Below are 11,285 nucleotides of genomic sequence, written 5' to 3'. Positions count from 1 at the left end.
GACTTGTATGGAACAATGATTCCTTTGGAGGCTATTGTTAATGAACTGGACAGTTATTTATGTTTGAGTGAAGCAGGCGATGATGCACTGATTTTTTTTTTTTTCTTTTGAAAAACAAGCAAAACTGCTGGCCAAAACTGACAAAACTTGCACAGGGGATCCTGTGCATTCCTGCTATCAGTACGTCTTCTGAGAAGACATTTTCTGTCGCATGAAAAACTGTGGAAGACAGAAGAGTCAGATGGAATCCTGAGATTGTTGATGACTTATTTATGGTACACTAACTAAAACGCGTGGGACAAACGCGCACCGACAATGGCGAGCTGACAATCGCACTTGTGCGCACCGGATTAAAACAGTTACAGTAAGCGCTCCGAAGGATGTGTGTGTGGGAAACCTCTCATTAAACTTAGAAGTGTTTTGCGCTCCCTTTGGGGGGGGTGGAGGGGGTGAACCCCCCAATGCTGTTTTACCTCATTTTGGGGGTAATCGTCAGTTTCCTCTGAAATGGGGGGTTTTCCCTCCCCCCCCCAATGAGAGCGTGAACACTTCTAAATTTAGTGGGGGCTTACAGTAACTCTTGTAATCCATCGCACACAAGTCCTTGTGCACCATTGTCGACGTCATTGTTGGCGTGCATTTATCCCATACGGTTATGACGGATCACCCTTATTTATCCATAGATTAAACAAGCATAGCAGTGCTTCATAGGTCATACATAGTTCTCCCCTGCTATAGCATATAGAAGGTGGTATTTTGACCCCTGGACATTTTAATAGGGTGGATGAAATCGATGGGTTTGGGTGAGAAACTAACTGCATGGGTCAGTGATTGGCTGAGTGGAAGACTTCAGAGGGTGGTGGTCAACGGCACCCTTTCTGAGACATCGGAGGTGACTAGCGGAGTGCCGCAGGGCTCAGTCCTGGGACCATCCCTTTTCAACATATTCATAGGGGACTTGACCCGGGGGCTTCAGGGTAAAGTAGCACTGTTCGCCGACGATGCCAAACTGTGTAACACAGTAAGTGAAAGCAATCTCCAGGATAGTATGACACAAGATCTGATCACGTTGGAAAACTGGTCCTCGACATGGCAGCTAGGCTTCAACGCTAAAAAATGTAAGGTCATGCATCTCGGCAGCGGAAATCCATGCAGAACATACTCCTTGAATGGAGAAACGCTAGCTAGGACTTCAGAGGAACGGGACTTGGGGGTAATCATCAGTGCAGACATGAAGGCTGCCAAACAAGTAGAGAAGGCCTCATCAAAGGCAAGGCAAATGATGGGATGTATCAATAGAAGCTTCGTCAGCCGTAAACCTGAAGTTATAATGCCACTCTACAGAACCATGGTGAGACCCCATCTGGAATACTGTGTGCAATTCTGGAGGCCACATTACCGGAAAGATGTGCTTCGAGCTGAGTCGGTCCAGCGGATGGCCACTAGGATGGTCGCGGGGCTCAAGGGTCTCTCGTACGAAGAGAGACTGGGCAAACTGCAGCTCTATACCCTAGAGGAGCGCAGGGAAAGGGGTGACATGATTGAGACATTTAAGTACGTCACGGGTCGTGTCGAGGTGGAAAATGATATATTCTTTCCCAAGGGACCCTCGGTCACAAGAGGGCACCCGCTCAAACTCAGAGGAGGGAAATTTAGTGGTGACACCAGGAAGTATTTCTTCACAGAAAGGGTGGTAGATCACTGGAACAAATTTCCGGTGCAGGTGATCAAGGCCACCAGCGTGCTCGACTTTAAGAATAAATGGGACATCCAGTGGGATCCCTACGAGGGTCGAGTTAAGGACTAGGTCATTAGCATTCAGACTTAATGGGGTGGGTCAATAGAGTGGGCAGACTTGATGGGCTGTAGCCCTTTTCTGCCGTCATCTTTCTATGTTTCTATGATTAGAGTTCCTTAGGGTAGTAGAAATCAGATAGTATTGGTGTTGGAAGGAAAGAGGGTGGTGGTGGTGGGGGGATTATTTAAGATGCTTGTTATTATTGTTTTGATATTTGTGATTTATTAACAACAGTTGTACAGAATATTTTTCCTTTTTATACTTTTATACTTTAATAAAAAAAAAAGATTTAAATATAAAATGATAAGCGTTTGAGGCTTGTGCCAATGGGGCCAGAACTCACGGGAATGATGCGGGGATGGGAACAGAGCCTGCGGGAACACAAACAAATTCTGTTCCTGTGTCATTCTCTACTGAGAAACTCACTGCATCATTTTGGCTGATTCCTGTGGAAGGCCGGGGGCAGATATTATAGCATAGTAACATAGTAAATGACAGCAGATAAGGACCCGAATGGTCCATCCAGTCTGTCCAACCATACATGCTCCATAAATTAATTATTTTAGTTTTAAATGGTCCTTTTTCTTAGATATTTCTAGGCCAGAAACCCAGAGCTCTGCCCGGTAGTGTGCTTAGGTTCCATCAACTGGAGTCTCCATCGAAGCCCTCCCCAGCCTATCCTCAACCGAATGTCCATATACGGGACACAGGCTGTGCAAGCCTGCCCAGTACTGGCCTTAGTTCCTTCAATGTATACCCACTATTTTCTGGAAAAAGTTCAGCCTGTTTAAGGACCCAACAGATACAGATGTGGAAAGTCAATCAGAATTCTGGGAATGTTTCTTATTCATGCTTCTTTCTGTTTCTAACACTTCTGACCCAGTATTCTGACCAAAACAATGTTATTTCAATCAAAAGATCCTGTTGAAAAGTAAAAATACATTCAAGACGATCCCTGGAAAGTAGAATGATTTGGGGGAACGTGACAAAATGAGTTCTGCTGAGATGATATGTGACTCACTGTACTCTCTAGGGATCAGTCATTCCCAACTAGACCCCTTTTGGGCAGCATTCATCACTTCACCAAATTCCTATCCCTCCCCACCCCTCCAGCACTGGCTGCTCTAGGGCAGTGCTTGACCGTTCCTGTGCCCCAGTTCTGAACAGAGAAAGCCTTGTGCCACTCCCTGGCCGCTTTTCTTCTTCTCCAACACAACCCCTATCCCTAGACAGCATTCAGCATCTATACACCTCCAGGGTTGCACTCAGCCCATTCTCTCTTCCACCTGGTCCGGCAGTATTGGAGCTAGTCCATCCATGCTCCCAATTCTGGCAGTTCTCTCACCCCAACACAACTGGATCCCCCCATCCCATACTCTCCCTATATTGGCCAATGTGCATTGCACAATACCATTTGGCATCATTCTACTGCTTTTAGCTCTTTTCACCCCCCCCCCCTCCAACTGTCTTGGACAGTAGACTCGCCACCTATCCTGTACCGTCCGGTGACCTAGATCAGAAAATATATTTTAACAGTGCTTAAAATGTATTTTCTGATCTAGGTCAGCCCATGAGAGAGCCTCCCCCTCCCCATGTAATCCTGCCACTAAAGCCCACCTTCTTTCGAAATCCCACCCATTTTCCTCCTCCTCTCTCTTCCCCCCCCCCCCCCCCATTACCTGGACATTTTCCCGGAACCCCTCACTCCAAGGGTCCTGAAGCGATGGGGGCAGAAACAATCCCCATCCACTGCTGCTACACTAACTCATAGCGGTAGTCTGGCGCAGCTACCGCTAAAGGATTCAAGCACCAGATAAGGGCTTTCACCCCCCCCCCCCCCCTTAATCCTGTAGTTGAAGTCCTACCTAGCGGTAGTAACGCGAGACTACCGCTAGAGGTCAGCGGCCAGTATAGGGGGAACGTGCGTGCTCCTCTTGTCCAGCTCCCAGGTACAGCTCTGGCTACAAACCCCCGGAATCTTCTCTTCCTTTGATACCCGTCCCCGTCCTCGCCTCTCATTGGCGGGCAGCAGCAATCGTCCACCTCCGAGGGAGAACACTTTTGTGTTCCTTGGCCAAACTTTCAACAAAGTTGCTCTGTGCCTACACACAACATCGCCTCCGGTGCAATAAAAGGGATGGGGAAGGGGCTCCCCCCCCCCGGCTGCCGGAGGAGGGCTCTGAGGCGATGGGGAGGGGAAGCAGCTCCAATTACAGCTCCGCTGGGGGGGGGGGGTAGTGGGAGGACTGTAGAGCGCCGATATACGCGAGCTCCCGGTGGATAGAGGGGGCTATAAGTGGGGGGACCTCAGCCCAGAGCAGACGGTGGGGAAGGTTCTGCTGGGGCTCGGCACCGGATTGTCCTCCTCCTTGTTCTGTCTTCGAGGGGGATCGACTGCATGAAGAGTCGCCAGTGACCGGGGAACTCGAGCCGCATCATGGTCAGCTTTGTGCATCCACGGACACTAGTGCTGCTGGCAGCTGCCCAGCTTCTCTCACTGGCAGTTGTCAAATCCCAGGAAGGCCAGACCAGTAAGTTGTGTCTTCCCTGTTTCGCACTGGGTGGGTTTTTTTTTTATTTTTTTATTTTTTTTTGGGGGGGGGGAGGAGAGGTGGGGAGCGTTGCAGACTCGGGGGCTGTGGCAATGCCTGAGCAGGTGCTATATGAGCAGAGCTGTCAGGTCCTGCCATTTGCTTGTCTGTCACCTCAAAGTTTGAGAAACTGCAGTAAGGGGAAAGGGAGGGTGTCCGGCCAAACCTGGATCTCAGTCTCTCGGGCTGGTCCTGAAGTGCCACCCTGTGTATCACTGATAAGATGCTGTTGATTTGGGTTAACGGTAGTTCAACACATTATTCTGTGAGTGCCATGGCACTGTGTCTTCAGTGAGGGGGGTGTGACTCATTATACTGAGCTTTTGCATCACTGTATAAATTACACCGGCAAATGAAAACAAAAGAGCCATTAGGATATTAATGGAGAAAAAAAACTCAGCACCCTAATAGGTGTTTGCTTTAGCATGCTATCTTCTTGCAATATATTTCTTGTTGTCTATTAAGATTAGAGTGGATATGTCATGGCTTTGATGTATCATATTTCTGGTGTGAATGGCTCATCATTTTTGCCTTCCCAATTTTTTTTTTGTTGTTGTTGTTGCTGTAGGTTTTTTTCCCCTAGTTTTGTAGTCAAATTAGCAAATGCCAGGCCTTATTTCAGTGGTCTCAAACTCGCAGCCCGGGAGCCACATGCGGCCCGCCAGGTACTATTTTGAGGCTCTCGGTATGTTTATCATAATCACAAAAGTAAAATAAAACAGTTTCTTGATCATATGTCTCTTTAGCTATAAATTACAATATTATTATTAAGACTTAGCCAAAAGGAAAGATTTATAAACTATAAACAGTTTTACCTTATGCAAAATTGTCATTTCTTTAATAAGATATTAACTATTTTTTTCTGAGGCCTTCCAAGTACCTACAAATCCAAAATGTGGCCCTGGAAATGGTTTGAGTTTAAGACTTATTCAATAGTGTTTCCCGGACCCCCAACCACAAAATGAGGGAGGGTAAATGTCATTGAGATTAAACCTGAAGGTGTCTGTGAGAAGATGTTTTGCCTTGCTTATTCCCCACACTGTGGCTGTTCTTTCTCCAGCCTTACTGATGAGCTATCTGGAAGAAATTTATGCCTCTCTTTCTAGTACAGCAAGCATCCGTTTGAAGGTGGTGGCAAATGAAAGTCCTTCAAAGATAAAGACACAAACTCCAGAAAGGTGAAACCTCTCTGAAAAAATGCATTCCAATGACGATTGATAGCGAACAGACTTTTTTTTTTTTTTTTAGGAATAGGAGAGGCCACATGAGGGTAGACACATTCCTGCTGAACCATACTTAATACACAATAACCCACTCAAAATAGATCCCTGCATAAAATAAAAGTAGATGCTTTAAAGTTGTCCAGGAATGTCTACACATCCAAATTGAATAGTGGTGGAGGTATGAAGGGCATAAGACTATGCTTGATTATTCTGCATGGCCAGCACAAAGAATTGTGCCCTGAACTAACTTTAATTTTGGGGCCCCCACCTGCATTAGCACCCCTCTCTCATTGGCACCCCCACTTGCATCGGTGTCCCCCACATCAGTTCTCTTCTAATCAGCCAATCCATCTACATCAGTTCCCAGCTTGCCAGCTTCCTCTGCCCATCCATATTAGCTCCCTTTCAGTCAGCTCTCCCCCACCCCCGCCTCTCAGGTCTGTTCCACTCATCTCCACCCTTCCTCCTGCCCACATAATCCTGATTCACCCCAGAAGTCCCAGTGTGACAGGGACAGGAATGATCACACTTGCTGGTAGGGTCCTTCTTCAAAATGATGCTGCTGACCTCTAGCAGTAGTCTTGTGTTACTACTGCTTTGGGTTCAGGCTGCCATGAAAAGGGGGGAGGGAAGGGAAAGAGAGATCTAAATTATTTTGATCTCATAGAAAATATGAAATGCTCTTTAAAAGGCTGAGGCAACTTCAGAAAATAGAGTTTGAAAGCGCTTTCTTCTGAAGGCTACCTGATGGTACAGAAGATAGGGTATGGGGCAGAAAGGGAGGTAATGAGACCTGGGGAGAGGGTGAAAGAAGACAGGGGAGTGGAAGGGAAGGAAAAGGACAAAGAGGTGATGGGAGGGGGCATGAGAAGAGAATGGGGTCAATGGGAATGTGGAACATGGGAGGACAGAAAAGAAAGGGAGGAAGAGAAAAGGGAAGTAGGATAAATGAGATGATGAGGGGAGGAAGAAAGGAGGAGATTAAAGGCAGAATAGCGAGAAGAAATGGAGAAAAGGAACAGAAGAATAAAAAAGAAAGGGGAGCAGAGGTGGTGAGAGGAGGTAACAGAAGGAGTCCGATGGAACCAGAGAAGAAAGCAAAAGGAATAAGAGTGAGATGAAGGAAGGTCTGCAAGGACAGGGAGAGGAGGGGAAAAGAATAGGTTAAGGGGTGCAGGAAAGACTAAGGTGGAGAAAAAACTCCAGTCCTCCTGAAGCAACAAAGATTTGGGATCAGTGGTGCCATTTTGAGCAAGGCAGCCACCAGGCCAGGAGCAAGTGGGGATTGCTCCTGCTTGTCACCCCCGAAATCCTAAAGGTGAGTTGTGGTTCTGGAGGAGATGTTGGGGTGATGCAGGAGAAGGGGTAGGGAGAAGAGATGATTCTTGGAAAGAGTAGGGTCTTTGAAGGCAGGCTTACTTGGGGGAGGGGCCACATTGGGCCTAATGAACAACGAGGGATTACAGGTCCCCCTAAGGGAGGGGATTCCAGGAGACCAGATTCCCTTCAGTGCAGCTGACACTGCTGAAGGTTTAAATGGGTGAGCTTGTGAAAGAGGCTTTTGGCACTTTTAAGTTTTCGTGCTCCGAGTCAGTACCCAACCAGGCTCATGCCTTATGCCGGCCCTGTTCTTCTTTTCAATTCTGCAGTTGCTGAAGACTCAGTGGAAGAAATGTTGCAAAGAATTATTACTACCTAGTATCTTAGTTGCAACTTTTCTATTGCAGCTGTCTTAATTTGGAAAGAACTTGGCTATTTTGGTCAAAAGCAGAACTCTTACCGAAAAGCATATGAAGTCTTTGGTTTTTCTTTAACGTCTGATATATTTTTCACCCCTAAATGTTGGAAGGGGTCTATTGTGGTAGCAGGAAGGAATTATTTTGGTTTTTTTTAAACTTGTTTGGACAGGTTGTCACAGGTGTAAATTCCAAAGCAGTCTCCCATGCTGCAGCCTGTAAGCCCAGCAGGAAGAGTACAGAAACAGAAAGTCTTTAGAGCACAGACCCTTTTTACCCCCTTGAATCGTTTCTGGGGTCCTGAAAATGAGGTGGAATATTTTGGTTCAGATATACAGGAGGGACGGAGCTGACGAAGGGAGTGTAGCTCTTCAAAGTTAGTCCTAGACTATTAAGTTAGTCAAAGAGAAAGGTGTAATCCACACAACCCCCTATTTCTATAACTGATGATCTAGAGCACAGGTGTCAAAGTCGATCCTCGAGGGCCGGAATCCAGTCGGGTTTTCAGGATTTCCCCAATGAATATGCATGAGATCTATGTGCATGCACTGCTTTCAATGCATATTCATTGGGGAAATCCTGAAAACCCGACTGGATTACGGCCCTCGAGGAGGGACTTTGACACCCCTGATCTAGAGTTAAGTGCCAATTGCGCACGTAAGTTATGGCATGCTAGCACTTACATTTGGGCGCTAAGCAGTATTCTATAACTGCCGTGTACATCTTGCTTAACATCTGAATTAGAGAATGATATGGGGACACATTTTCCCTGTCCTCGTGGGATCTCTTTATCCCCGTCCCGTCCCCGCGAGCTCTGTCCCTTGCCCTGCCCCATTCCTGCAAGCTCCGTCCTCATCTGCTCAAGCCTCGAACACTTTAAAATCATAGGTGTTTGAGGCTTATGCGGTTAAGGCAGAGCTTGCAGGAATGGGACAGGGAGAGGGACCGAACTCACGGGGATGGGACTGGGATATTGAGAACCCAGGGACAAATTTGTCTCTAATTTTTGAATTCAAGGGGATGTGCATAGAAGGAGGTACATGGGTGGACCCAGAATATTGTGTTACTCTCTAAAGTGCTTCATTTAGGCACACAGGGGCATAGCCAGACACTCAATTTTAGGTGGGCCTGGACCCAAGTTGGGTGGGCAGATCTTTCCCTCATCCACCAGGGTGATCCAGCTCCTGTCCCCGACACTCCAGGTACGTTAGATAGATTTTGAGCCCACCGGGACAGATAGGGAAATTGCTTGAGTACCTGATTGTAAAACCACTTAGATAACCTTGATTGGCGATATATAAAATCCTAATAAAACTTGAAACTTAAACTCCGGTGTCTCAAGCTGCCTCCATCCTGCTTGGGTGAGCCGCCTCCGCTACACACTGGTGTCTCAAGCTTGCCGCTGCTTACCTGTTAGAGAGTCGATCTTTGCTAGTAGTGAGCTATATGAGTGCTGCACGCTGTCTGCAGCAGCCTCACAGCCTTCCTTCTGATGCAACTTCCTGTTTCCACATAGGCGGAGTACATCAGAAGGAAGGCTGTGAGGCTGGCATGAGCAGCGTGAATTGCTCACGCTTCTTGTTGCTGGCGAAGATGAGATCTCTAAAAGGTACAGAGTGGCAGGAGAGATTTCAGATTATAGCTGGTGGGGGTTTGAGAATCCCTACCAGCTTCATGTAAATGAGTTGCTACTGGATGGATCTGAGGCTAAAGCAGGTGGGCCTGGGCCTACCCAGGTGTACCCATGTCTACGCCACTGATTGACATGGCATAAGTGGGTATGTATATATGCTGCGGTGTATGCTGGTATTCTATAATGAGATCTCGGTGCCCATGTGCCAGTATAGAATTAGCATTTAACACGCCACATCCTGACACAAACATTTGGCAACTTTTGTGCTTAAGGAAAGATGGCAAATAAATAAAAAATAATGCAAATATCTTACGATACTCTGAGTTGGATGAGCAGAGAATGTAACCCAGGTCTTGAGACTGAGGATTGTGTGTTTGCTGGGACGGGGGCAGGCATAAATGGCCCTACCACTAATAATACCTGCTGTAAAATATATTACATTTATTTATTCCTCACATTGCAAGATAATCTATTCCATTTTTTGTAAATGCACATTCTGCACTTCTAAGTGCAGGGCTTGAGCAGCTGGAGTCTTTTTTTGCTGAAATCTGCAAAAATTCAGTATCACTTTCTGTTATCATAAGAATTTTTATGCTTCAAAATTATTGCAGTTAAAATCAGTATTCATAGCTATAATTTTTTTTTTTTGCTTATGATCAAATATAATCCTTATTCCCTATCAGAATAAAAAAAGAAAACCCCAGATACCTTTGCCTTCTTTGAAATGCCTTGAGTTGCATGTAAACCTCTGAGCCCCCGGCTGTAAAAATATCAACAGCAAGAGTTGTGTCCTCCTGTAAAAGCTATCAATTCAACATTGTGGAGGTTTGTTTGGTTTGGGAAGACTGGCAGCAATGGTTTCCAGATGGGGAACTGAAATGCTGCCCATATTTATTTAAGCTGGTCCCTGACAGAGAACTGTGAATTAGGTCTTCTGTGTATTCGAGAAAAATGGGCCATTCATGAAAGACAAGGGTCCAGTGGGCTACCCGAGGCTGGACTGTGGGTTATAAAGGCAACACTACAGATCTACATAAGTTTCACTGCAGGGCCAGTTAGACTGCATAATGGCCTATTGTCTACTCCTGAAATTTGGGAGCTTATCAATTAATTATCTAGAAAGGAAAGAATAACAGATAGTGGTGGCTATATTTTCTGTCATCTTTTTCAAAGAGAAATACTGCTACATGTGTTCCCAACCCATCCACTGCCCATCTTTGATCTGCTTGGGATATTAGACTTTTAAGGTGATTTGGTTCCAACTTAAGTGTATACATATAGCTCCCTCTAGCCTAGACTCTAGAGCAGTGGTTCCCAACCCTGTCCTGGAAGACCACCAGGCCAATTGGGTTTTCAGGATAGCCCTAATGAATTTGCATGAGAGAGATTTGCATATAATGGAAGTGACAGGCTTGCAAATCTGCTCCATGCATATTCATTAGGGCTGTCCTGAAAACCCGATTGGCCTGCTGGTCCTCCAGGACAGGGTTGGGAACCACTGCTCTAGAGCAGGGCTTCCCAAGTCCGGTCCTCGAGATCTACTGGCAGGCCAGGTTTTCAGGATATCCACAATGAATATGCATGAGAGAGATTTGCATACCAAGAAGGCAGTGCAGGCTAATCTTTCTCATGCATATTCATTGTGTATATCCTGAAAACCTGGCCTGCCAGTAGATCTCGAGGACCGGACTTGGGCAGCCCTGCTCTAGAGTATTTGCACTATGCAAGGACTGTGCTGGATAGGGCCACAGGATATTAACAGGCCTGCACTCAGAACAGATTTATGTTGGCAGCACAGTAGTATAATTGAGCAAAGCAATGAAATGAACACCTTTAATGAATTCCCCTTGTCTGTTCCTAAAGGTTCAGATGTGTCTATCATTTTTGATCCTTTTTTCTGTCCTTTTTAAACTCTTTCAGGCCGAATGATGACTAATCCGTTTCTTTCTCTCAATTTGTAATTACTATGTAGCTAAATTTATTCACAATTAAGAACAGATCCAAAATAAAGAAATTAGTGATGTCAGGTCATGCTTTTCACTTGTGTAGTTCAGGAAGATGTTGTAATGGATTAACTTATGCAGACCTTGTCATCAGCTCAGGGCAGTGAATGGAAGAATGAAAAGAAAATTAATGAACAATCTTCTCATAGAGAATGAATGCCTTGCGTTTGGGTGACATTTTTAACCCTTCCAAGACCTGAAAGTGACTCACTATTCCTGCAGTGTCCAACAAAGCCACTTGTTATCAACTTTGTCCAGAAAAGATCTATTGTTTGCTCAGTTATGTTGCTGCTGGGTAATA

At 45.8% G+C, this 11,285-nt stretch overlaps 1 protein-coding gene across 4 annotated transcripts in view; it reads left to right on the top strand.

Annotated features, from left to right (window-relative positions):
- Positions 1-4,090: 4,090 nt before the first annotated feature.
- COL2A1 (collagen type II alpha 1 chain) overlaps positions 4,091-11,285 on the top strand; it is a 226,507-nt gene continuing 219,312 nt past the window's right edge. For 2 of the 4 annotated variants that reach the window (XM_033938906.1, XM_033938909.1), the window contains exon 1: positions 4,091-4,329. In XM_033938906.1, the coding sequence (XP_033794797.1) occupies positions 4,236-4,329 (94 nt within the window). In that variant the 5' untranslated portion in view covers positions 4,091-4,235. Of the gene's footprint in view, positions 4,330-8,875; positions 8,958-11,285 lie in introns of those variants that run through there. The other 2 variants (XM_033938908.1, XM_033938910.1) reach the window with 2 other exon arrangements.

Source organism: Geotrypetes seraphini, chromosome 3, assembly GCF_902459505.1.
Source record: "Geotrypetes seraphini chromosome 3, aGeoSer1.1, whole genome shotgun sequence".
NCBI lineage: Eukaryota > Metazoa > Chordata > Amphibia > Gymnophiona > Dermophiidae > Geotrypetes > Geotrypetes seraphini.
Note: the sequence above shows the minus strand (reverse complement) of the source record. Positions and strands in the feature narration are given on the sequence as shown.